At 44.6% G+C, this 26,777-nt stretch overlaps 2 protein-coding genes across 6 annotated transcripts in view; one reads left to right on the top strand and one right to left on the bottom strand.

Annotated features, from left to right (window-relative positions):
- The window catches only part of ppp2r3b (protein phosphatase 2, regulatory subunit B'', beta), an 18,745-nt gene extending 5,433 nt beyond the window's left edge, over nt 1-13,312 (top strand). The window contains exons 1-13 of one of the 4 annotated variants that reach the window (XM_053877319.1): nt 2,637-3,028; nt 5,707-5,886; nt 6,676-6,779; nt 7,247-7,349; nt 9,366-9,440; nt 9,495-9,581; nt 9,695-9,851; nt 11,239-11,287; nt 11,355-11,444; nt 11,525-11,700; nt 11,891-12,009; nt 12,074-12,180; nt 12,568-13,312. In XM_053877319.1, coding sequence (XP_053733294.1) covers nt 2,897-3,028; nt 5,707-5,886; nt 6,676-6,779; nt 7,247-7,349; nt 9,366-9,440; nt 9,495-9,581; nt 9,695-9,851; nt 11,239-11,287; nt 11,355-11,444; nt 11,525-11,700; nt 11,891-12,009; nt 12,074-12,180; nt 12,568-12,703 — 1,515 coding nt within the window. In that variant the 5' untranslated portion in view covers nt 2,637-2,896 and the 3' untranslated portion in view covers nt 12,704-13,312. Of the gene's footprint in view, nt 1-2,636; nt 3,029-5,706; nt 5,887-6,675; nt 6,780-7,246; nt 7,350-9,365; nt 9,441-9,494; nt 9,582-9,694; nt 9,852-11,238; nt 11,288-11,354; nt 11,445-11,524; nt 11,701-11,890; nt 12,010-12,073; nt 12,181-12,567 lie in introns of those variants that run through there. The other 3 variants (XM_053877318.1, XM_053877317.1, XM_053877316.1) reach the window with 3 other exon arrangements.
- Nucleotides 13,079-26,777, bottom strand: si:ch211-269e2.1 (cohesin subunit SA-2). 2 transcript variants are annotated; one of them, XM_053877314.1, is made up of 31 exons: nt 26,403-26,777; nt 26,244-26,322; nt 24,734-24,886; nt 24,025-24,121; nt 23,872-23,948; nt 23,625-23,696; nt 23,336-23,540; nt 22,719-22,861; nt 22,579-22,652; nt 22,362-22,485; nt 22,186-22,284; nt 22,012-22,091; nt 21,837-21,944; nt 21,483-21,591; nt 21,297-21,396; nt 20,069-20,175; nt 19,255-19,347; nt 19,108-19,194; nt 18,845-19,045; nt 18,708-18,784; nt 18,555-18,642; nt 18,407-18,496; nt 18,232-18,315; nt 17,987-18,158; nt 16,653-16,774; nt 15,921-16,022; nt 15,681-15,820; nt 15,297-15,416; nt 14,274-14,410; nt 14,144-14,201; nt 13,079-14,073 (listed from the first exon to the last, which is right to left on the bottom strand). In XM_053877314.1, the coding sequence occupies exons 1-31, from the start codon at nt 26,450-26,452 to the stop codon at nt 14,013-14,015; spliced, it is 3,309 nt and encodes a 1,102-aa protein (XP_053733289.1). In that variant the 5' UTR covers nt 26,453-26,777; the 3' UTR covers nt 13,079-14,012. The 2 variants fall into 2 exon arrangements, with proteins under 2 accessions (XP_053733289.1, XP_053733290.1); XM_053877315.1 differs by having other exon boundaries at nt 20,069-20,172.

Raw genomic sequence — 26,777 nt, 5'->3', positions numbered from 1 at the left:
AGCTGACCAGTGGGCATTTACAAACTTATTTGGAACGGTCATTATTAAGAATTAAAAACACTGTTGTGCGGTGCTATATTTACATTGGATGTGTCGATATCTAGTCTGTGCGTAGCGCACTGAATTACCAAATGTTGTCTCAAGTACCAATTTGAAAACCATTCTTGCTGAACAGACAATATGCTTTGTCTTGTATCCGTGTAGACTGGCGGGGGAAGAGAGTAGCTCACTTACAACTGAAAGGCAACTTGATTAAATCGGTGTTTATCCGTGGAACCTTCATCTGACTCTGACCCTGCGCTGTTAACTTCAGGCTGGTCTTGTGTTAGGTTGCTGTGAACTAGTATGTTCAAAGCGAAACCACCATTTACTCTAGGTCAGTATTTCCAATGAAATTATATATTCCAAGTATTATCATATTACAATTTTGGATAGGAACTCGTGTGACAAAAAATTTAAGTTCATCTGAGCACATTCCTCAATACAGTATGATCTGTACTTGTTATGACTTTCTGTCCTCCCTCATGTCTGGTTTAAAATGATTGTCATTAAACCTCATCCGTTAGCTTATCAAGCACATGCAGAGTGCTGTGTGGTGGATAACAGGAAGTCTGTTAGTGGAAAACACTGGAAAGCTACACTAGTTGTGATATTTGTGGTGTCTAAAAATAATATAGGTGTGTCTCCTCTGTTGATGTTTGAGATTTATTCCTGCTATTGTGGACGTTGCCTTTTGTTGTCTGGTTAATTCATGTGCAATATTCAGGCGTGCCACGTATGTGGTGTTGTATGAAAACCAGGAGGACATAAGATCAGAAAATCTCAGAGAAATTGGCGTAATTGCCGTCACTAAAGGACAGCAGCAACCGGAAGTGTGTTTGAAAACCAACTGTAGTCAAGGGTTTCTCCAGATCTGGTTCCTCGGATTGCCCAAACAAGTGCTCTTAATAGGCACAAGGCTTTTAATAGACACGGACTGGTTCGGACATCATTCTTTGAATTTGACATGTCTCCCCCTCCCTCCTTTGCCCATCAACTATAATAAGATGTGGAATGGCTGGCAGCTCAAGCTTGCTACTGGAAGGCAAAACAAAGACAAGCATAAGACGGAAGGCAGAACCAGTGAACATTAGTTGAATAAATGGTAAAGACAGCCTTAGTTGTGTTGTTTGTTTTCTGTAGTTTTATATACTGCAATTGTATGTTTTCATTGAAGGTATACAACTGAAAAGTTATTTTTTCCTGTTGCAATGCAAATGCATCTCTTGTGATCCAGCTAAACAGTAACTGTTCAGTTTTATCTTTGTTACTCAAAATAAAACTAATGTGTAGCCCCACAGCAGTAAAATAATGGATTCTCACAGGTCCCGAGGTCTTTATTATTATAGTGTTGACCTAATTTGCAAAAGAAATATAAATACACAAACGTGAACGTATGAAGACATTTGCTTTTTATCTCATGCTGTTTGTACTGTTCCATGTCACTGATGTTTTCCAAAATCATTTATTTAATTTTTTTATATTTTTTCATTAAACCAATCTCTTAAATAACATTTATGTTTTAAAGAGTTCATCTTTTCAAATGGCAGTCAAAGGAAAATAAACAACCACAAAGGTTCAGTCCAACTACCATAATCCTGGATAGCCTCCAACTAGCGCCCATATTGCGCCTTGTGCTCTGCTAGCAAGTGTCTGGTTGTATGTGTTGAGTGTTCTGGGTGAAGAACCCCCACAGCAAAATGCAATTCTTCTGTCCTCTTCCATGACAGACAGGTAGTCCCACACGGCAAGCATAACTGCCTGGCCCTGTTGCTTAAGCTGGGGGCGTGTCCACTTTGCATACTAGACTGTTTTTTGGGGAAATGTTTGTTTCTGTTTTGTGTCGTGATACCACGTTGCAAGCGCAAAGGGACATGAGGATTGAATCCTGCTCCAGAAGAGCAAGAAATGTCATGTTGACCTGTAAATGGGAAATAATTGTGAATCTTTCTGAGCTGATTTAGGTTAAAGTGCTGTTCTACAGGAAAGGGAACTGTCTGCCAGGTTGTGCAATGTTTAAAATTAAATACATGTGGTCTACCAGGATCGTTATTATGGCCACTTAAACAAACTATATCTCTATTTAAAGTATACATAATAAAATAAAATGACTTTTTATTGATAAAATTACTAACTTGTTAAATACAACTGGGTGATTTTTGGATGTTTCATTTTACCATTTACTGATGACCAAGTTATGTTTTTATGTAGACAGAAATTAGATTAGATATTCCAATGACATGTTGGAGTTTAAGATGCATCAGCACTCGGTATAGCTTTCCTTTTTTCCTCTGGTGATCGTCTTTTCTTAAAATGGTAAAATAAGATTCTGCCGTTTAAAGTAGCTGCCAGCTCTTCGCTGATAAAATGTTGTTCTGAAGTTCTTGCATTGAGAGAAAAACTGAATGATCCTCAGGCGCGTGTCACTGAGGCACGTAGTTATGAGAGCTGCAACAACAGGTCTGTTTTTTACATAACCTTCCACGAGTGGCAAAGAATGTAAACTGGAAAGGGCAGATCCATTGCACACACTCACCCCTCCCACCCCACGCATACACCAAAACTGAGTCCCACACACATACACCCTGTCACTGCTTATCTCCCCAGCAGCTCTGAGGCGAGGGCTTCCTGACCCTGAGCAGTTTGTGTTTGTGTTGTGTGGAGAGTGGAACAGCACAGCAGGAAGATTGTGCGACCAGATCAGGAATGGTGGAGGGAGTCACACTCGCAGCTGCTCACTTGCATTAAGAGGACAGGGATACCAACAACCTCTTCCGACCACACTTCTGCTCTGCGTAGCTGCCACTGGATAACACTGGATTGAGTATTTGCTGGTGTATATGCGTTCAGGACTAAGATGAGGATGAAGGAGCTGACGCTACGTCAGGATCCTGACCTGAGGAAGGAGTTGGCTCTTCTGGCACGAGGATGTGACTTTGTGCTGCCTTCACGATTCAAGAAGAGGCTAAGAGCCTTCCAGCAAGGACAGGCAGGTGTTTGTTTCAGTGTACCTGCAACACACACTGGTTTAACCACAAGTCAGTCTTTCATATTTTAACAATTGCACATTTTCATTGATACACTTCTCACCTACTTTTAAAATCAGTGATTGAGGTTGCTAAAAAAGTTGTTGTTACAAGTGTTTGCAAGTCAAAAGAGTTCCGTGAGTTGCTGTACTGTTGGTCCCGCCCCCCGATAGTCCTCTTTCTCCACATCATTGAAATGTGTAAAATGTCACATGGCTTAGAAGTTGTGCTCAAGAGCTCTAGTGGTGAGGCTCAAGCGAGACATAGGGGACAGCGCGGGGCAACACAGTATGTGTCTGTCCTTTTATAGCAATAGCGGACAGCACAGGCCCATGCAGCATCACCAGATCAGCAGCATTCTGCGTTCACGTTCTCCTCATCCAAAAAGGTCCCACAGTGCTTTTATAACTGTTCATAATCATGAAGCCTTTCCAGCTCCAGCAGGTCTGTTCGTAGCGTACGACAAATTACTGACATGGCATAGTAAGTCTGCTGGCAGCCAATTTTACGACAACATTGTCAGAGGAGGAGCTGCATCAGAGCTATTTTTATGTTGAGTTATTCATTCAAAACAGACAGTAGCTTAACTTGAAGGTTTTAATGACATGATGACATGAATGCAAAACCAGCTGATATGAAAAACTAATAGTTTTGTATTAATGATGTAACAAAACTGTTGATATTGTCGATGTTGCTGGTCTCAGTGAAATCTTGGTAGCTTGGTCTAAAGCACGCCTGCAGCTAAAAAAAAAAAACATGGTCCATTTTGAGACATTGTTTCTTAATAGTGCTCTTAGTCGGCTGTTTGTGATCTACTGATTGAGTTTGTGGATTTATTTACTGTTAGCAAGCAGTGATTGTAAGGTAGTGTGGTGTGACCTTTGGGTGACTATTCCAGGGTAAATGTACTCAGGCATTACAAGGCAGCAAATAGCCTTAGATTTTCCAGAGAGACATTCTTTAAGACAATCCCTGCTCATTTGTGTAATTCCACCCATATCTGTCTCACCAGTTGATCATTAATATGTTTTATTAGACCATAGTCGTATCTCAGCTGTGGGAGATTTTGAAGTGTTGAAAACTGTTTTGGCGACACCTGTTTGACTCAGAGTTGCATTGTGGGAAATGTTAGTGTAAACCTGCACAAGTGCACCCAGGAAACCCAGTGCTACTCTGCTGTTGTACCTCGGGTCACATTTCCGAACACTAAGGTTGTGAAGTGTGGCCTGTAATTCTTAGGCTGGAGAGACGAGATGCAAAAAAATGTGAATAGGCACCACAGCACTGATTCAACTTTCTAGTCCTTGAGTGGACTTTGTTTAGGCTACATTGACAAAACTAAATGTCAAAATGTTCTCCTTCAAGTGAAACATAGTGGCTTTTATAGGAACTCTGCACTATTCCACAATCTTCACACTATATTACACTATGATTATTTAAAAGCTGTGCTCAGAAGCTGCTTAGAAAGCTTCGCTGCACCCTTGAATCCTGCTCGGTTCTCTCCTGACATGATATGGATCTTATGAAAACATCCTTGCTGGCACTAACCAGGTAACATCCTCTTAACTCACAGCAGGATGAACACAGTGTTTGATCTATGAAAACTACTGTTGATGCTCGTCTCCATGCAAAAATCTTTGTTTATACTTGAGGGAAAGAAAATGCAAGGGGACCACCCTTTCTCGAGAGGTGGACTGGCAAGAAGCAAACTGTCAATCAAATGAATCTGTTTGAAAAAGGTGAAAACAGGTAGAGTCGATGTCAGATGTTCCTCAGCCACAGTGGGGATGTCTTGGTCAGTTTGTACAGAAACTTGTCTCTGGTCAGAAGTGAAGCTCATCTGCTGGATCATTCTCAAGGTCACAACTATTTGTAGAAACTCGCTCCAAGTACTTTGAGATTGGAGTTGTCAATTGTATTGTGTGTGAAATCTATCAGCTCAGAGTTACATAAATGCTATCATGTTTCAGGTCCAAACCTGTTTTGAAAGAAGATATTCTCTATTGACCTCTATGGATTTCTATCATGTGATTAGAAGTGACCTCAGTTCTGAGGAGCAAAAGCCTTTCGTTTTAGTTCTATATGTACAAGAAAATATGTTAACAAGATTAGCTCAGGTTTAAGACTGTCCCTGCAATGTTTACATTTGACTGCCCCCTGAGATATGGAGGAGAAGTTTAACCTGCGGCAGGTGTCTTTGTTTATTGAAGCATCAACAGAAACGCCAGCAAGACGTTCATCAGAATCCTTCAGCATTTGTGGGAAAGGATCATTCTCGGGACAAATCAGAATCAGTTTATCATTTTAAGACTTATTTTCATGCAGAACTTTGAGTTTCATCCCGCTCTTTGACCTGACCAAAACTTCATGAACTGATGAGACAACTTGGCACAAAAAGTATAAGGTGACCTGAAAGAGCCCAGTCCACAATGGAGAGGCTACCGAACAGGTTGGAATGGAATCATGGGTGATCATTTTGACTTGTGACTGGTGAACTTCTGCATTGTTGGTCTGGTGTTGCCATGTTCTTTATACACGTTCACCAGAGTTTTTCCCAAGTGCTGATCGTGTGGACAAAAGCAGATGGGGGTTCAGATTTTGGTCACATCATGAACTCAGGGTTTATTTCTGTTCCTCACAGGTGAGGACGCCGGAGCCCGTCACCACATCGCTGAGTGAAAGCATTCCGAAGTTCTACTTCCCACAGGGCCGGCCCCAGGCCAACGTCAACATCGACAGCCTCATTTCCAAAATTGAGAAAACGTTCTCCCAATTCCCAAATGAAAGGGCCACCATTGAGGACATGGGGCAGGTCGCCAAGGTGAGAGCCAAATCTGCAGCAGAGAGTCTCAGCTGCCACCCATCAGGTTATTTGTAGGAGGTCTATTTAGATGTTTTCTCTTTTTAAATCCCCTCCTCCACAGGAATACTCACCCTCCTCATCTCCCTGGGGAGCATGAGGATGTCTGAAAGGAGTTTGATTGAGCCTACATTGCATGCAATTGTGAACGGCGTTTTCACAAGCCAAATCCAAATACTCTCCGTCTGTCTGCTTTCACACAGGTTTAATTCTGAAGCATTTGTGGTTCTTTTTGTGCGTAATCGCTCTTCAAATCCAGTCCATGGCTTACAGCAGACCATTTACCACTGGCCTGCTCCCACTTCTCGTGGGACTTCATTTCACCCTGAAACTTTAGCATGTGTGGCTTGAATGTTCAAACACGTTACTTTAGGAAAAATGTAACAACAGAACAAACGCTCGATTGATGAAAAGGATCAACAATGGCAGAAGTAAAAAAAAGAAAGTTGAGGGCAGGACTCAAATCTTCCATGGGTCTGCCGAGGAAAAATGTAAGGCGATTGGCAACAACAAAGACGTCAGTTTCCATTAAGATGGGCACGATGTACCTGAGCTCAGACGCAAGTGACTATACAACATTTACATTCTGTTCATGTTTGATGAGCTGCTTTATAATAATTACATGTGAAACCTGTTGTCACGGTTGTCCATCATGTGTGACTAGACAGCGATGACTTAGAGAAAGGTAAATATTTTAAGAGACTGTGAGTCTTCCTAAAGTCTCCTCTGTCACCCCCTCTTTGTCCTCAGGCCTGCGAGTGTCCCCTCTACTGGAAAGTGCCATTGTTCTGCATGGCTGGAGGCGACAGGGCAGGATTCGTGTCCGTTCACAAGTTCGTGGCGATGTGGAGAAAGTAAGACAATGAGGCCTCTTCATGTCCGTCAGTGAGTCAGTCAGACCCAAACAGCGGCCGCAGTATCAGCAGTTGTGTTGCGCAGCGAGCGAATAAAAGCCTTTTACTGCCAACTGTTCTTGGAGGAGAATGTAAAATACAAAGCTATCTTCAGCGCCATTATGTGGGCGGTTGAAAGGAATGCCAGAGGACTTTTGTAATGTAGGTTTCTGTGTGAGTCCGCGCCACACAAGCGCGACCTCCAGCACGAGTTCAGACCTCAGCCAATCTTAGAAAAGAGGCCACAATCGGTGCTTGGCTTTTCCCCCGCTGCGGTCCAACACTCCACGGTGGTAATAACCCAGTAGCGACTGAGAATCCTAATTTAAGAATACATTAACATGCCGCTCAGACTTGTGATCTAGTGAGAGCCAACCAGAAACTCACCTTGCAACCATCTGTTCTCCCTTTTTTGATTCCTCCTCCAGAATTCTGCAGACCTGTCACGATGACGTTTCAAAGTTTGTGCACCTCCTGGCCAAACCCGGCTTGCATTACTTGGAACAAGACGACTTTATTCCCTTCCTGCAGGTACTGACCGCAGCACGCTCGCTCGCTCGCTCGCTCGCTCGGGGGAGTCGGCCAGAGCTCAGTGTTTCAAGCCAGACTCCAAATCTGGACAGAAGCATAGCTTTTAATGTGGCATGGCGTTGATGAGGGTGTAGCAGTCATAGAAGCACAAATGACTGGACCTTTAAAGTGTGACACATTTATTCTGTCAGTGGTCGTGATCACAGCTACACGGCACCCAGACAGACACATTCAGAGATTCGGCTTCTGTCATACACTCATATACACGAGTTTTGTCAAAACTGCTTTTATTTTCTTTTACTTTGTTTCAAATGAATTATGAAGCGTGATTTTGTTATGTGATTTCAAAATGCTGCATTTGGTAAATCTAAGAAGATATTGAAAGAATAGGGAAATACTAGAATTTGTTAAAGATACACACAAAACTAAGGCAGCCAGTGTAATGTGAAAATGAGTAAAAACATAAGCCAAGAAAAATCTAATGATGAAAGGAAATTGTAAAGAATAAAAATTTTCTTGAAAATGTGACTTCATATGTAAAACTGTAGTCAATCCAAATATAATAATATATTTATGCTAATACTGAATATGACAATATTCTTGCTCATAGGTAAAAACGTTTTGTGAAGTGGGTGAGTCTGGTGTACATTCAACATTTAACATTGAAGGATTGAAAAAAGACAAAATCATCACAATCTTTCAAAAATTCAGAAGGAATTTTGCGAACATAAAGTGAAAATAAGTTTATATAAAAAGTTCAAGCTATTCAAAACATTTTTTTTTTCAATTCCAAATAGAAGAAAAATATTCCCATTTTGTGAACTACATTTTATGTTTTGTTAAAACATAACTTTAGGGGTTTTGTGGAACATGAAGTATTGTATTAATGGGTTGAGAAAAAAGTACTCATATTGTTAGTGGGTTTTTCTGACAGAATTTTTGTGTTGATAATATTGCTGTTAAGTAGAAATGAAATTCTTATACGTTGCTCTTTCTAGTCCTGTGATGCAGAATGACTTTGTAGAGGGTCAATCTGCGCCTGTATTTGCCGTAAACCCTCTTTATATTCCATGAAACTTCTCTGGAATTGTAGCCCGAAGTGCCTCCTCAGTCCCACATGCAGATGCAGCCCCCAGCCCCAAATCCCCTCCCTCCTGCTTTGGTCCCACTGCTGTACCTGATTCATTTCCCTGCCGGACTGAGCCCCACACACCTTCCCATCGCGCTGATGCCAGGTGGCACCCGGCGTTTAATTTGTATGGCCCGGCTCCGCAGATGGCTTTTGACTCTTTTGATGAATGAGAGCGGGATTGCAGCGGAGTAGATGTGACTGTCGCCGCCTGTTTCCTGCGTGCCGTGATTTATGTGTTTCTCTATGATTTAATTTCTCACCGTCGGAGTCAAAGAGGCGCCGCGGCCGCCCCGGAATAAGGCCTTTTAATTTCACCGCCGCCTTAGCATTTATGTCAACAGTCCTTTAGCGCAGAGATGAGAAGCAGGTGGAGCGGCGGAAACGGTTAAAAAGTGGAACTTTATTTGTCCCACGTGTACATGAGCCGATCTTCAAGTTGCTGCCACATAGAGGCTCAGTCTGAGGGGACCACAGCATCAGAAGGCTGTGTTTGTTTCCAAGTGTTGGACCTTCTACTGCCAGACTGACAGCTCTTCCCCCTCCCCCACCCTGTTGCCTTCATGTGTTCCCACAAATCTACTTCAAAGTAAAACTTCCTGGCTCCTCCTGGAGACTTTATTTCCCACAATGATACGCCATCTGAACGGAACGCCGACCGCTGACACTGATGGGTCCTGATTCTGTTTAAACGCATCTGCATTCATGCGCCGACCTCAAAAATCCCAGGCTCTGTGAAGCCACCAGACGTCATTTTCTGAGTGGCAACAGCAGAGAGTTTGTTATTGAACCCGGCGCGGCGCGTCACTGACCCACTCTCTCATGTGGTTTCACTGGTGCTGTCGCTCCCAGCATGTTCCCTACCTGACTGTGATGTGTGCCTCCAGGATGTGGTCAACTCTCACAGCAGCCTGGCCTTTCTGAAGGAGGCGCCGGACTTCCACTCCAGATACATCACCACGGTAAGGTCGGCGCGCCTCACCCGAGGAGTTGTGTTGATCAGATCTCTTCTGCAGGTGATCCAGAGGATATTTTACAGCGTGAACCGGTCCTGGACCGGGAAGATGACCTGCAACGAACTCAGGAAAAGTAACTTTCTTCAGGTGAGTCGCACCGTCGGACGAGCCAGTCCACTTCCATGTGTTAGAACCTGCTGACGGCCATCGCCGGATCATAGAAGAGTCTCACCCTCTGTTCTGCTCTTCGGCGTCTCCAGAACGTGGCCTTGTTGGAACAGGTGGAGAATGTGAACCAACTGACGGATTTCTTCTCCTACGAACATTTCTACGTCATCTACTGCAAGTTCTGGGAGCTGGACACCGACCACGACCTCTACATTGACCAGAGGGACCTGGCTCAACATAATGACCAAGGTACACACACACACACACACACACACACACACACACACACACGTTTGTATTGCTATCCCTGTGAGGACACTGTGAGGTAACCCTTTCCTCAGCCTCTCACCCTAAACCTAACCATCTAAAACACATGGCTAAACTTAACCTGAACTCTGAACCAAACTTACATTGAATTATAATGACCCAGTTATTTTGAAGCCTTCATCGTCAAGTTGAGGTTCGGACCTGTGGGGACCGACAAAACGTCCCCACAAAGACATAAGCTCCCCACCAGGACAGTGTGTTGTCAAGAAGTGGTCCACATGAGGCAGTATAAACAAGCCAACACACACACTTTTCTATTCTCATTCCTATGTAGATGGATGCGTAGGTTGCCGTTTTCCTCAGTGACAAGTGCATTCATTTATACTACAATATAATATCCATAATATTTGTTAAACATTTCCTCCCATGACATAGCATTTTAATTTTTTTTCACTCAGTACTTTTTTCTCAACCCATTCATACAGTACTTTATTTTCCACAAAACTCCTAACGTTATGTTTTAACAAAACATTAATTCTAGTTCACAAAATGGGAATATTTTTCTTTTATTTGGAATTGAAAAAAAAACATTTGATGTCATAGAAATAACTTTTTATATGAGCTTATTTTCACTTTATATTCACAAAATTCCTTCTGAAGGTTTAGAAAGATTGTGAGGATTTTATCTCTTTTTTTCAAACCTTGAATGTTAAATGTTGAACGTACATCAGACTCACATGCTTCTCAAAATGTTTTGTTTTTCTATGCCATTGTGCTTTCCCCGCCTCCTTAACCTAGCCATCCAAAACACATGGCTCACCTTAACCAGGACTCTGAACCAAACCTACACCCAATTATCATGACCCAGTTATTTAACTCATCCTCAAATTGGGACTTTACCTTGTGAGAACCAGCAAAAAAATTTCCCCACAAATAGCATGAGGTCCCCACAAGAATAGTGTTTTGTCAAGTATTGGTCCCCACTAGGACAAATGAGCAAGTCCACACACACTGTTGTCGCTCTGCATGATTCGAATGACAACTTTTCTGGTGCTGATCTTCCGTCCGTCATCACCACACGTTCCCCAACACTTCATCCGACTTCTGCTCTCACCTTCTCCAACATCTCTCTCTGTAAAGCCATGTCATTGTAAATAAATGACCATCACAGTCATGAGGCGGTGGTTCTGGTTCACTGGCCTCCTCTCGCTCCTCGCCACATGAGAGAGGAGGGAGATGAGGCTGGAGATGGACGCCACGTCTGGAGCCATCTCCACCTCCTCTGGATTTATGACACCGTCCAGATATACAGTGCGGCTGATGGTGTCTGAGGCCCGTCTGCATGACTGAATCTTGTGGTTTCTTTCAGCCATTTCCCAGAAGATGATCGAGCGAATATTCTCAGGCACAGTCACCAGGTGAGGAGCTGGGAATCAGACTTTTATTTGTTACACGGTCAGTTGTTTGACTTGCTTGTGATGGCAGGGACAGACGGGTCCACAAGGAGGGCCGGCTGAGCTACGCCGACTTCGTCTGGTTCCTCATCTCTGAGGAGGACAAGAAGAGTGACACCAGGTGTGTGTGGACTCGCCCCCCTCCCCTCCACACCTTCACGGTTTCTCCACGCCCCATTCAAACCGCCCGTCCACCCACAGCATCGAGTACTGGTTCCGCTGCATGGACCTGGACGGCGATGGCGTGCTGAGCATGTACGAGCTGGAGTTCTTCTACGAGGAGCAGTGCCAGAAGCTGGAGTCCATGGCCATTGAGCCGCTGCCCTTCGAGGACTGCCTGTGCCAAATGCTCGACCTCGTGAAGCCGGAGGTCAAAGGTCAGACTCTTTGAACATTTACACGCACGCACTCACCCCCTGCCCCGCCCCTTCCGGTCCGACCGGGTCACTCGCCGTGAAACAGGCAACAACAGCCGCAGCAAGTGTCGCGTCTGCAGAGAGCTGGTGTCACAGGCCCGAACCATTGATCAGAGGAGTGGGACTCTGACTGTCCTGTGCTGCACCGCAGGGAAGATCACGCTGAGGGACCTGAAGCGCTGCAAGCTGTCGCACGTCTTCTTCAACACCTTCTTCAACATCGAGAAGTACCTGAACCAGGAGCAGCGGGACCCTTTCTCCGTCGTCGGGGTGAGCCGCCCCACCTCCCGAGTTCCCTCTCCGCGGATCACATGACACCGCCTGTGTTCTGCAGGAGATGGAGCCGGACGGTCAGGAAGTGTCGGACTGGGAGAGATACGCCGCGGTGGAGTACGACATGCTGGTGTCTGAAGAGACGGCCAACGAGCAGTGCCACGACCTGTGAGTGTGACGGTGTTGTGGGTCGTCTGGGTCTTTGTTGGCACCAGCAGGTGGTCCTCGTCTGGAGTCCTGACAGGTGTGTGTGTGTGTTTGTGTGTGTGGGACTTTAGGAGGCTCAGAGAGTCGCTGCAGCCCACAGCAGGTAAGACGCTGAGTGGGGACACCATGTCCCCCTGGCTCTCCACCTGTCTGAGCCCCCCCTCAAATCCCCCCTTACCTGACCCGCCTTCCCCAGAACATGATCCTGTGGAGCTCAGTGATGCTGAACCTGTCTGGTCGTTCTCCTACAGGGAATTGAACCTTCACCCTCCTGCTTTGCAGCAACTCGACACTCCACACGAGCTTATTTTGAAGCTAACTTGAGGTTCGTCCTCCATCTGTTCCCAGGTACGACGACCCGCTGAGCTCCCTGGGTCAGCACCTCAGCTCAGACCTGGGTCTGACCAAGAGACACTTCCTGGATCTGCCGTCCACTCACTGCGGCCTGGAACTGGACCTGGACGAGTACGAGGACGACTACTAGCTACACGGAGACTCTCACGCAGGCCGAGCTGCCCTCAGCTGTGGTGGAGTCACTTGATGCCAGGAGCTTCAGATCACAGGAAATACAGAGACGCCTTCTTTGCACTTTAATGTTCTGGTACCTAGATCCACCTGGACCGGATCACTCTCACAAACCCACCACGCTCAATATTCGGCTCGTTTTACATTCCAGGACCAGGAGAAGATGTAAACTCAGTCGTTCAGTCAAGTGCAAGCTTCCACACACTCACACAACCCCACAGACCTGAGTGCGCATGTTCTAAATTATTACAGGTGGATATAAATAACTGTAAATATTTGCAGTGTGTGTTTTTAGATGTTTTTCCTTTGTGCCAAGACAGAACAAAAGAGGAACCAATTTTCAATGTTTGTTTCTTTAATGAATAAAGTTGTGATCTGGAACAGCAGGGACATGTGAGTGACAGTTACAGGAGGACAAAGGTTCATCTGACACGTCCTGTTGTAGCACCGTTCCACAGGGCCCTGAACGCCTTGCTGACACAGCAGTCTCAGAAAAAAACAGTGGAGATTCAGCTTAAACTTTGCAACAAGATGAAGGTAAAAGTCACAGGTCACAACTGCACCATGAGAAATGTGTGGCCTGTGAGGTTACAGTGTCTCTCATTGTGTCTCATAACCAACTGCAACAGTACAAGATCCAATTGTTCACTTATGTTCCTGACAGTAGATCAAAGGACAAATGCACCATAATGTTGGACCTGCCTCTACAAGCAGGAAGTGTGCGTCTATAATAGTAAAGTATTTACTTCCAAAACAACATTTCAGCACTAAAGTTGGCAAGTGTCTTCGTATTCAGAGCCCTCAGTGACGTTGCCTAACCATTTTATAGAAACCACACACCCTTTTGAGCAGAGAGCGCCACTTACTGAGCTCTGAAAATGAGGACGCCGGTCATGTCACCATGTTAGCAGCGCAAATATCCGAGCTACATCCAACTCCAGTCAAGCTACATCCGTCTGAATGAAGAAGTCTGTCGTGTTGACGTCATTCGATGACATCCTTTCAATCCATGTCGGTGAGAAGAAACACGCTGCCTCAGCGATATGTTTAGCAGGTCGGAGAAGAGGAGGGTTTTCCAATAGCTCAAAACGATACACGCCCTCTAGTGGTCAAGACCCGCGTTGACGATACAAGTCCAGATCACAGTGCATCAGGAAACAATGATACAGTTGCGAGCTTGAAATCCAGAGGTAACAAGAGAAGAAGGTTTGACTGAGTGAGCCAAAGGATCCGCTGCTGTGTTCCAACATCTGAGCTTCATGTGTAGGTTACATGCCTTCACAGTTTCCCACAGAGCCGCGGTCCTGGTCCATCTTGTTCTCTGCAGCGCTGCAGGGATGGACACGCCGAGGTCAGCACTCTTCTGCTATTACACTTGAAAATGATCCTCCGATCTCACCTTCGATCAACGTTGCATCCGTCGCCTACTTCAGAAGCACCTTGTGCGACGACAACACCTGGTGAAGTGCAACACATTCACTTCACTTGTTTGTTATCGTTGAGGGTCACACGGACGTCAAGCGTAATACCTGCGTCTTCTGGACGCCTCGTCTCCTGGTGGTCGCCTGGAGTCAGCAGAGAGGTCCGGTAGGTCCCCACAGGGTTCCAGCTGTGGTGTGTGAGGTCCCCGGGGAATTCTGCCAGCAGCTCCTGCAGGTGTGAGAGGCTGCCCACACCAAACACACAGCTCAGGTACCAGGCAGAGTTTACTCACAAAAGAAGCTGTGGTCATTTCTGACTCGGTTATATTGAGTGTCTCGTACGGAAAGTCATATTCAGCAAAAATCATTCCGCATTTGAAAGTTCTTTAAGGTTCATCTTTTTCACCAGAAACTCTTTTTTTTCAACTTCTACTTTGTTCAATCCCACAAGCTTCATGACACAGTGTCCTCACCTTTACAGCCCACTAGATGGCCCTCTCTTTGAATTTGAAAGACAATTTCAAGAGCGCCACCTTCTGAGCTCTGAAACTAAGGACACTGTTTCATGAAGCCTCACCAGCCCATCACTAGTTTTTTGGCTGGCTGACTAACAGGAAGTCACAGTAAACATGTCAGATTAAACCGTCACTCCAAGGTTATAAAACTTCACAAAATCTAACAAAAAAAACAAAAACTAGAAAAGTAAATCACTTTTGTTCACTGAAATAAAAACGATAACTAACTGAAACTGCAGACTGTTGGCAAAACGAATCAAAATAACTCTAGCGAAACTGTGCTTTGTTTTCGTCCTTATTTATGGCATGGAGAAGCGATTTGAGATCAATTTACTTTGCTGCGGCTGGTGTGATGACAGCTGTCCGCCGTGTTGAGTTTTTGTTACCAACTATTTTTGTGACTTATTTCAGTCTTCAGTCTTGTTCAAACACCCCATATTGAAGGAAAAACCTGGGCTTAAACTCAACTGAAACCAAGTATTGTTCAGTCTTTGAAACCAATTAAAACTAGCCAACCCGCTTGAAAAACTCATGGAAACTAAGACAAAAATTCAAAACTAAGTAAAAGTGAAAACTAATGAAAAATCCCAAACCATTATAACCTTGGTTCACTTACATGGTGGTCTTGTCGGCGGGCGAGAGTTTGCAGGAAAACTCGGTGAGAACCAGCAGGTAGTCGATGTTGGGTGGCGCTGTAGCTCGGGGGCCGTCTCTCAGAGCGAAGTCTAAACCCATTCTGCAAACAAGCCACCTCAGTCATGCACATCAGGGCCGCTACTGCATCTCTGCTTCACCAGAACAAGCAACAGAGTTGACTTATACATTTAAGATAAAAGACAAGATGAAAAACTATTTTAACCCATTCAAACAGGAAGATAGAGCCAACAGAAATGTTAAAACTCATGTTTCTCATTGAGCCTACAAGGGCCCCCATCACTGCCCTGATGTGGCCCCTGAGCTACGCATCGCCTCAGACCAAAGCTGAATCCAAGTTCCTCACCTGTGGATGGAGGCCACACCGGGTGAGTGGTGGTCTCCATGCAGGAGCGTGAAGCGTCTCGCCAGCTCCTTGACGCAGCCGAACGCTTGTTCCTGCGAATCCAGCTTCCCGCCATGTTGCCGCTTGACTTGCGTGAAGAGCTGCCATGTTACAGACGCACATCTCAGACTAATGTTTCCGGCGACACTTCAGCTTGGGGAACACGCAATAATAAATGTTCCCTCATCTCAAGTGTGTCACCTGCTGCAGACACTGCGCCATCATCCGAGCGCCTTCCACCTCATCGCTGCGCTTTGTCCTGAGGATCGTCTCCCGGATGATGTCGCCCAAGTCAGAGTGAAACTGAAAACAGGTTAAGTCCAGATTGTCAATGGAACCAAAGCTTCGTTGTTTCTCATGTGGCGCAATCCTTCTTCAGATCTTCACACTCAAAACTATCCGATGAGTTATGACTTAAATAATTCAAAATAACTCACGTGATATAACCGGATATTTCAGTCTAAAACAACAATACGTTTTAAGAATCAGTTTGACAAAAGGTATTTTTACTGTATTCATTTCATGTCAAAATGAAACTCACATCTATTCATCCTACCTTCAACAGTTTTGTTCATAACTACACAATACATTTGCAAAACTAAATAAACCTGGATTTTTTTATAGCGCATTATTTTGCGCATTTAAATGTTGTTACACCTTTGCTGCTTATCCCAAAATCCCAAAATCTGTGTTTTTCACTTCATGCAAAAATGAATATGTCAAATATGTGCAAACTCTCCAGCATTTTTCTAGTTGTTCCAGATGTAAAGACGGAAAATGACTTGAAGAAACTTGCCAGAAATTTCCATCTATGGAACACTGAGTCCAAACATTCCCAAATCTGTGATTCTAGTCTTCTATTCTTGGTCATGCTGCAGTGAGCTTGTGTTTTTATGACATTAAAGTGTGATTTTTCCATCAATAAATCTTCACCTTCACATAGAACATGAGGACCTGCGCTGCGATGTGGGTCTCCAGCACTCCGTCCACGATGAGCCTGCACAGCGCCACCAGCTGGCGTCTCCTGCAGCCCAGCCTCTCGGCCCTGGAGCCCTCTGAGGCAGTGATCCGGGGCGAAGTGGTGGAGGGGGGGGAGAGGAGAGAGGAAAGCGAGTGATCAATCATGGTAGAGTCGGGGAGCGATGGCTTTCACAGGTGGGAATGAAAAGATCACACCAGAGACGGAGTTACAGCAGAGACACCATGTGGCTTCCATCGTCACCGCGCTGGAGAAAGCGGCTGAGCCGACTCTCCAATAAGGGGAGAGGAAACTCAGTGACTTAAGTGGGGCCCCGGCCCCGCCATGATCCCTGATCCCATCTATAAAAGCAAAGTGTTACCAGGCAGATCCAATAAAAGCCCAGCCTTTTATGACATGTTCAAAAACCAATAATCCCACGTGGTATTTGCCAGGACGTTTAAGAGACTCCCACCAGGGCCTTTATTGACTCTCAGGACATTTGGAGTCAATATGTCTGTGGAGAGTCAGAAGCCAGAGGAGACGCCGCTCACGGCGAATGAGTCTTCAGCTTTAGTCCACTAGTGAGGGTTTGGATGATTTGTTTTCCCTTTCATGTAATAAGCTCCAGAAAATTGTATGTGGATTGAAAAACACATTTCGTCACTGTTGCATCTTCTTCAAATAACATCACACAGTCTTTAATGAGTGTATTTTATGTCTTCTTGTCAAACGTCTCTGCTTGGTGATTTTATTTGCCAAATTTTAAATGTAAAAAAAATGATAAACAGTCTCAAGGTTATGGTTCTTATTTTTCTCCTTGTGTTGCTTAAATATCATGGTCTAAAATAATATTTCATTTCTACTTTGTGGCCTCTGAAAAAATGTTTTTCCATGACCTCCTTGTGACATCATTTTATTGAGCTCTCTTCATAGGTTTGCTCTCTTATACTATTTATAGCTTTTGAATAGTTAGTTCAAGTAGGTCCGTCTTCTTAGTCTCTCGGTTGACGCCTCGACGATCAGAAATGTAACACGTGCATGATGAGGGGGAAACTAGTCTGTTGGTGCCCTCTGCTGGTTAAAACACGTTCAAACATGGCAACTGCTTTGTAGATTAGACGAAAAAAAATACTTTTTTTCCAAAACGGATCAGGCAATGAAATGCTATCACTGGTTCTGTATTCAACTTGGTTTGGCCCTTCTCAGTGGTCTCAGTCTTGGGCCCTCTACGTCTCTCTCTGTTTGCTATGGTCTCAAATATTGCACTACTTTATCGGTACGATCAACAGAGAAAAATTCACGTCACCTTTGCACTGGCTGGACTGGGAGTCAACAAAGATATTGGCGCGTGCGAAGTCCACCAGTGCGGCCTGCAACTCTGGCCGGGGCCGATAGGGCAGAGGGCATGAGGAGGGGGTGCAGGAGCCGCGCAGCTGGGAGGAGTGAGCGGCCAGAACGTCGCACACACACAGGAAAGACTGACGGCAGTGAAGCGAGAGACTTAAGTCTGGATGAAGTTTTGAATGTCATTGAGAATGTGGTGGTTCAGACCTGCTTCTTCACGCGACAGTCCGAGTGTGAGAGACAGACACAACACTGCTCGCAGAACTGGGCGAGCTGGAGTAGCTGCTCCTCCTAAAACATCAAGACGTTTCCATTCATACAGGCTGGTCTGAGACACAGTCACATTCAACTTATTCCCAACAATATTACGGGTGCAACTGACTTTGGCTTCGCTTGGTGTCAGCGTGTCGTCACTCCTGCAGAGTGACCACAAGAGGGAGAAGCAGCAGCATTGCAGGACCTCCAGAAGAATCTTAGAGAGGGAAGGGAAATGAGTGATGGAAGCTCAAACTAAACCAGAGGGACAGTACCTCAGCGGGGGGTCCAGTCTGGGCGTGCTCGGTGGGCAGGAGTGGAGACAGCAGCTCCCAGAGATGCCAGCGCGACAGGTCATGGCAGCTGCAGCACAAAGCAGCAGAGGTGAGCACAAGCCCGACAGGATGGTTGCAAGCATGACACCTCACTTGTAGAAAGCTTGGAGCCTCTTCAGGCAGCGTGAGATCTCCGATGTTGTTGCTTTGTCAGCAGTGAAACTGTCGCCCTGCAACATATTGACAAAGGTTCATATAGAGGGTCGGGATTGAAATGATGTGGACTCCACCTGGACTGAGTCTGTGAGCAGCCTGCTCAGCTGATCCACCCAGCTCTGCACTAGTGAGTCTCGGGCAGGACTGGCCACGGCGCTCCAGACCTCCTGCTCCTCACATAGACTCAGGAAGGACCGAGCTGCCGCCTCCAGAACATCCGGGTGCGACTGGACTTTCAGCACTGCTTCCATCTCCGACAACACGCTCGACAGGAGCTGTGGGACAAACTTCATGGTCAGAGGAACCTTGGAAACTTTTCAAAGATGGCAGTTCAGACCTGAGTGTTTTCAGATGTGAGACTTGCCGCGTTGAGGAACTGAGGGATGGACATCAGTGAGGCCGCCATCGACGGGCAGCTTGAGAACTACATATGGGAGACAATCAGAATGAATGCGGCAACATGGAACACTCACACAACACTCACCTTCGACAGCAGCTGTGGAAGCACCTGAAGAAAATGTTGAGTGAGTGTGTTACAGTCGCTGACCCGGACCCTCTTATCTTTGATGGTCATTGCCTAGAAGAGAACAATGTCAGGAAAACATAAATATATACCACAGATTACCGTAATTTCCAGACTATGGAGCGCACTGGAATATTATCCACAACCACTAGAGGAGAAGAAGGAAAATAGATCTTGTTCATACATGAGGCCGCAGGTTCAGTGGTGCTGTCTGCGCTGTGGGCAGTGGTGCACCCGATTAAAAACTACTTTTGAAAATGGGGTCCAACACAGCGGAAACAAGCTGCGTAATATGGAGCATCTTGATTTATCCGCACTGCTCTAACAATAGACAAGGTGCAGCTCTCCAGCTGGGATCAAGTCAGTGGCCAAAACCCGACTCGCTTGTGTTCACGTCAGACTTTTGAGCTGAACCCACTTTGTCTCGAGACAGCATCTAACATCTTTTATTCATATTAAAGCCCTCAAAATGCACTGTTTTCGCCCGCGTGCCCGAAGTTCTGACACCACTGCCGGTCTCAGCGCCTGCTTCTCGATTCCAGACCTCCAGGAGACTGACTCTGTTGACGGAGCTGTGGACACGTGGGCGAAAACAGTGCATTTTCAGTGCTTTAAGGGTAAATAAAAAGCCTCTGATTTGATGTGATTTCATCCTGTAAAAATCCATATATTAGCCGCGCTGTTGTATAAGACGCAGAGCTCAGACCGCTAGAAAAAAGTAGCAGCTTATAGTCCGGAAATTACTGTATATAAGAAAATGATCTTAAACAACAACCTTTCTCGGGCCAATCCTCCCAGGAAGTGTCCTTCTCTCTGCAGCCTGGTGCACGGAGGCTACGAGAATCTCTGCCAGTACTGCTTTCTGCTTCTGACTCAGACCTGCTGAAACACAAAAGTATGTTCAGGATCCTTTAGGTCAGAACAAGAATGAAGTATTGTTGAAACATGAGCAGCAGGGAAGGACAACCACATGTCTGTGTGTAGGGTGATGCATCAGCTCCATCCATCCAGAGTGACTCAGCCCAATTGACTCGTCTGACTTCCCTCGAGTCTCTGGTGCATTCACTTGGCGAGTCAATGAGCTGAGCATGCGCTAAAAACCAGCGCAAAATGGCCGATTCTCTTCCATCGGACCACTGTCTAGATCCATTTGTAAACAAACCGCAGTCCGTTACCGAGCATCAAAGACAGTTATTCATATTGGTGCATCATTTCACGTACTTCACACTACAGCCACCAGAGGGCAGTCTAGGCTTGTGTCTTGCTTTCATCCCTTCTATCAGTCGTGTTCTTCATGCTTCAGGTCAGTCTATCTGAATCGCTGTTAATATGCTATATCTATCCCGCCTGCGGTTCTTCATTCTATTGGTCTTATTATTGTCTTTCATGATTAAAAGTGAGTTCTTGATGTCTGATTTACAAAAATTTATTTTCTTCATTATGCATTTTTTGACCTTTGCAAACTTAATACCACGAGGAATTACAGTCTGAAAAATGTTATTGTAGTGCTCAAGGCAACTGCTGCTCATATCACAGTCACAGAGCTGGACGGTGGCAGAGGACTCTTGTTTGTTACACAATTTATTTACTGATCATGTCACATGCATAGAAAAATCCGCCCAGACCGGGAGTGATGACCCAAGTGTGCACATGGGCACCAACACGATCAACTGTCACGATAATCCACTCCACTCAAACCGAATGAAATTGAATCGGTTACAAGCCAATTCATTATATTTGTAAAGGTGTGTTTGAATTGGGCATTTGTCACTCAGATTAGGCATTTTTTCAGCAAAGTAATGCATTATGAAACCAGTAAAGAACCATATTTCACACGATTTTCAACACTAGAATTGTCTTAAAAAGGAACTTCACTTTCATTAAAAATGGAATAAAACAAAAGGTGACAAAGATGAAGTTTAACTTATTAACATGACGCTATTTTTCATGAAGAGATACAACTGTGTTATAATAAACACGAAGACACACAAAGGCGCACTTACCTGCACTCAGCAGTATGGATGTGATGGCTGGCCAGTCCTTCAACAGGGCTCCAGCACAGTCCCACAACCCGTCCACCAGGTAAACCACGTGCGTGTGCAACTGCAGGCACACAGAGAAGCCAGTCAAACTATGATGAAAACCACCTAACTATCCTCCTTCTCTACTTTGGAAGTGTAGGTGTTCACCTTAGAGCTCAGATGAAACTGTACCAGAGCTTTCAGCCTCTGCAGCATTTGCTGTCTCTGAGCCTCTGCCTTGTTCAGCTTATCTGTCTGGACTGTCGTTTTGAGAAGCCTGATGAAATAATAATGATTCCAAAAATCTTCAAGAGAAATAAACCATGCACAGTGACATGAACAGAAATAAAAGTGGTCCTTTGATCGATTATTTCTGTTGCATTCTTGAAAGAATATTGTCAGTTAATTTCTAATGAGATTTCTGTTCTCAGTCAACTTGTCCTAATCCTCCTGCAAAGTGGTGACATCCATTAAAATAAAAAACTGAGTGAAAAAAAAAAAACCCTTTGAGAAGCTACAAACCATGAGAAGAGCAGCTCTCCAGCAGCTGCAGCAAGAGGGCGGTGAGAGGCGTAAACACAGTTGAGGATTTTCTTATAGTCGACTGGAGTGAGAAAGTCCTCAGATGTTCTGGAGGAAACGGAGATTAAGTGTTTAAAAAAAATAACAACAATTAAGAGCAGGTGTAAACACTAACCTGGAGATGATTACCAGCAGTTTCATGGTCTGAAGAGAAACCTCATGGTCTTTGTCCAGAGTCATTGAGATTATTCTGCCCTAGAGAACCGACATATAAACTGTTGGGTATCCACTTGTGCTCTAGAAGTCAACAGCCAACGTGTCTTTTCTGGTTTCTGGCAGGTTGACACACCTTGAAGCGGCTGGAGAACAGGTCCAGCTCAGGCAGAACTCGAGGGTCTTCACATAGACGCTGCAGAGCCACCACAGCCCTGAGACGCACCTCTGCTACCTGAGAGAGAGAGAGAGACGCACCAAATCAGCAGGCACCCAGATGTCTTGATCTTCCAATTGTAAAGTCAGAAATACCTTATCATAAAGCGCCCATCCCAAATATTTGAGGTAACTATCATTGAGGAACACAGAGGAGTAGGTCTTCAACCACACACCAAACTCCTCCATGCAAATACAGCGGATTTCAGGATGTATATCACTGGAGGGAGACAACAAACACTTTCACTAGCACTTCTTCACAGTCAAAAAGATTAGCAGCTTGAAATCTAACAACGGAGAGGCAACAATTTACCGATATCGCTTGAGAAAAACCACTTTGAAGACCACGTCCATCATGCCCTCCACTTCGGCCTTGTTCTCCTGCAGCTGGCGGACACAAATGAGAAAGTCAGATTATTTACATTCTTCGTACTACAGTAGGAAGAGAAATACCCGCGTGATCCTCTCCCGTAAGGTCCTCAGCAGGGAGCTTCTCTGTCTCTTGAACTTCCTCCCCTTTTGCTGCCTCTCCGCGTTCTTAATGGCCACTTGAAGACCTTCCGCCACAGCTATTAACGAGCTCAGCACTTTCACCGCTTCGAAGAAATTAAAAGAAAAAGTATCCATGACACCACAGAAGAGCCACCATAACAAATACATGCCTGTTTGTTCTGTTGTGTGTGACACAGAGACAACTCCACTCTCACAACAAGCTCCTGACTACAATTTAAATAGGCAAGAACTTCCTGTCAACAGGATTCAGTAACTCAATTCTCTATATGTGGATGCTTTGCCGATGTGACAACATAACTCTACACAACAGCTGTGTAGTGTTTATGAACTGCAATGGCTAAGTCATTTTGCACTGACGGCATGATGGGTAACATGAACAGCCACTTTAAAATTAAGTTACATCTGTTTCTGGCTTCCTCTGATGACATCATCGCTCATTTTTAACTGTTTAACTTGGCTGATCAATTCAGCTGTACATCCTGTCTCAGGCTCCTCTGATTCTAATGAGACATATTATCCATCGGGATCAACGCAACACTAATGTGGACGTGGTTTACCTGCCAGAGTACACGTGTGTCTGAAAGCCACGATGTAGGAGTTGGAGAGCTCAGAGAGCAGCGACAACACAGAGTTCATTAGGTAGCCGTCAAAGATGATGGTCTGCTGGCACTGAGTGACGAACACTGAGAGAAATTCACTCAAGTCGGCGTGGAACCAGCGACCGTACGGTCCAGTCTGTATGAGGGGATATTCTGAATTCTCCTGCAGGAGACAGCAATGAAGAATAATGGAACACACTATCACATGCAGCTAGATTTAAACTTCAAAAAAGAGAACATAACTGACCTTATCTGTGGGCCATGTGACTGTAAGGATCCATGGAAAAGCCAAGACTTTCTTATACTGCAGACCAGAATCCTAAAATGTGCACCATTTATAAAGACAAATTCATCTCTATCATGTGGTTTCATCCAGACACATCATAGATCTGACCTCCAACAAGTATTCACTGTTGAATTGATCCACACAAGCTAATTCAAATTCAATCCTCAAGTCTCATTAAGGAAAAAGAACCAAAATCTATTTCAATCACCTCGTCATATTTCTCCACCAGCTTCTGCTTTACATGACTCTCTTCTTTATTCTCACACATCTCTGCCGTGATGACACCTGGAAAAGAACCAAGGAAAACACTGTTCAGTGTGAGCTGCTGGCTTGAGTCTGTGGCGGTGTTTCCTCTGCTTGCCTTTGCACCCACAACACTGGATGAAGAAGCCGATGAGATCGAGGAGACATGAGTCTCTGTCCACCATGTAGGCCTGGATCCAATCATCAATCACCACCTGGACAGGCGTATAAAACATAGGATAGATGAGAGCTTGGTCAGTGTTGGACAGCGCTTTGGCACTGCGCAAATACAAAACAATGAAAACAGATGCAAAATGGTCAGCAAAGAATTTCATAAATCATTATGATCCGTTTCCCAGAGCTGTTTTGGGGCCAAAATGACCAAACATACTCTATATTCCCATTTACATGAGATCATTTGCCAACAAATATTGTCAGGCTTTGCAAGCAGTCAAAGAACAGCTCCGAAATAATAGTTCTGAGTAGTTAGCTGGTATAAAAGCTTGTAAACATCAATAACACTTGCCGATAGTGTGCTTGTGTTTATTTCTTATCTTTTAAAATGGTGATCAATTGTGAACAAAAAATGCATAGACAGTCATGAGCAAGTCAGTCTAGACGCTCATATTTACCTCTTCTCCATGCCAAAATGCATTTTTCCCTCTTCAGACATCATTCAGCCCTGACTGAAGTTACCAAATGATGAGGTGCAAATGATTCTCATCTCCATTATATAATTTGACACTGCAGTCATTTGGCAGCATTTTCTTGGTCTAATTCTCAGTTAAAACATTCAGCACGACTTGTTATAGAAGGTGACTTCGCACCTCCATCGCAGCTCTGCCCATGCTGAGCACCTCCAGCAGGGTGACAGGCTTCTCGTTCTTCTCTTTGCTGCCGCTGTCGACAGAGCTGCAGCCGAATTTAGCCTCTTTGCTTTTGGTGTTCTCCAACCCAGTGTGAGGTCTTTTTCTTTGCCCCTATAAAAAGTAGAATGAATTCACACTTAGTTAAAGAGTTCACAATCGCATTTCCTGTCAAGCTTGTTCATTGAAGCAACATGATGTTGGACTCAGTCACTCTCTTTGCAACATAAATGACAGGACAACAAAATGTGGCCATAGCAACGTTAAGTTACAGATGGCGACCAACACTTCAGCAAACAGAAAGCGATTTGTGTGTTGCAGTTAAACAAAATGTTAATAGCTCAGTGTAGTGTTAAGAATAGCTTCATATTTTGAGACATTTCACTAGATACAAGAGTTCACAAGACAGAGAGTCAAAATCTTGATCAGAAAGTGCAAGGATGACACATTTGTGACAGGAGAGAAATCAACTAGTGTCAGTTTGATTTAATCAATAATTCCATTTCCCATTTCTCTGCATGTTCTTGCTTTCTTTAACACCACTTGCCACTTGTGTTTTTTTTTATTGTACGTCTTGCTGTGAATACAAAACGAATAAAAAATAATTCATAAAAGTGGTGATGCGTTTTGGATCTCTGGAAAGATTCCAGACTCAAGGTGCCTTGACAGAAAAGGCTGTTGCCCCAAGATTTACATCTCAATATTGGGGCAACCAACAAACACCCAGAGGCTCCTGCTGGCAGCTCAGCATTCTACCATGTATAGCAAGTTTCTCAACAACATCTTAAGGTCAATTCTTAAGTTAACAGGGAGCCTAGGTACTGAAGTCAGCACTGGTGTGATGTGCTACCAGTAAGAAGTCCCTTACATATTCTATGCAGCCGAGAATATGCACACATGAATACGTCGGCATCAGGGAAGCAAGGAGAGTTTTGTGAGGGAAAGAACAACACTGAAAGACATTTTGTGCAATCCATCTTATGACATCATAAATACATGCTACACTGACTGCAGAATCTTGGGTAACTCTGTGTGTCATCCACATAGCAATGCCGGATTAGGTGCTGAACTCCAGGAGTGTAGGTGGTCCAGTAAAAGAGACAGATGTGGGCTTCTTTGACAGAGGTTTTAAGGCTGAAAGGGTTGACTCTTTAAAGTAAATCAGTGAAATGGTTTGGAAAGTAGCAAGAAAAGTTAAGATGGTGTTGGTGGTGAATTAATTGTAGATAACACACAACCTTTATGAGAAGGAAGCAACCATTCCAACACAAGATTAAAGCCTCACAAGCATAAATGCTAAAATAACGGTCTCAATAAAGTCAAGTAAAAGCCTTTAAGAATTGATAACTCCGTCCCCAAAATAGCCTGAAGTGTGTATCAGTATTTAATAATACCTGACTCGGTTTCGCTTGGGTAGTTCTTTCTTTATTACAAGGCGGAAATCATAGTTTTGGTCCTCGGGAATACTCACCCCATTCTTCTTTGGGCCCTCGCCTGGTTCCGAATAGCGGACAGACGAGGAGGAGATGACCTCGATGTAAGAGCTGTCACTGAGAGGAGACAACACCGAACCTCCCTGAATGTTAGAAACACCACACACGGTTCGAGAATATTTGTTTCGGTTACAAACTTGTGCTCTGAAGGCCCGGGTGTGTCAGCAGCTGTGGCATCTGCAATCATGTCCTCCTTCGGTCTTTATTCAGAGTTGAAATACGACTCTGTCCATCTAGAATACACATTATCCTCCGACATTACTTGTAGCATCAGATGCTAAACCGGCCGAATAGCTCCTAACTTAAACAAACCGAAAGACATTTAACGACTATTGTGCGTTAAAAACGAAAACAGCCTTCCTTTAAACTTAGCAGCGTCACCCTTCCTGTGTTTTGTTGGCTTCACATTCTTTAAAACAGGATGAATTACACTGGAAGACGCACTAATAGGTGAATTTTCTCGCACATCCTCAAACGTCAACCTCGCTCTCACAGTCAAGCGCCTGCACATC

Source organism: Synchiropus splendidus, chromosome 10, assembly GCF_027744825.2.
Source record: "Synchiropus splendidus isolate RoL2022-P1 chromosome 10, RoL_Sspl_1.0, whole genome shotgun sequence".
Taxonomy (NCBI): Eukaryota; Metazoa; Chordata; class Actinopteri; order Syngnathiformes; family Callionymidae; genus Synchiropus; species Synchiropus splendidus.
This window is presented reverse-complemented; position numbering and strand designations above follow the sequence as displayed.

Bases quoted from the DNA above. Each gene is read 5' to 3' on its own strand.
- si:ch211-269e2.1 (XM_053877314.1), bottom strand. From the start codon at position 26,452: ATGATTGCAGATGCCACAGCTGCTGACACACCCGGGCCTTCAGAGCAC. The intron at 24,887-26,243 runs GTGAGTATTCCC...TACTTTTTATAG, and splicing joins AGGGCCCAAAGAAGAATGGG to GGGCAAAGAAAAAGACCTCA. The intron at 21,945-22,011 runs GTTAGTGTTTAC...CGTTTCCTCCAG, and splicing joins CTGCTGGTAATCATCTCCAG to AACATCTGAGGACTTTCTCA.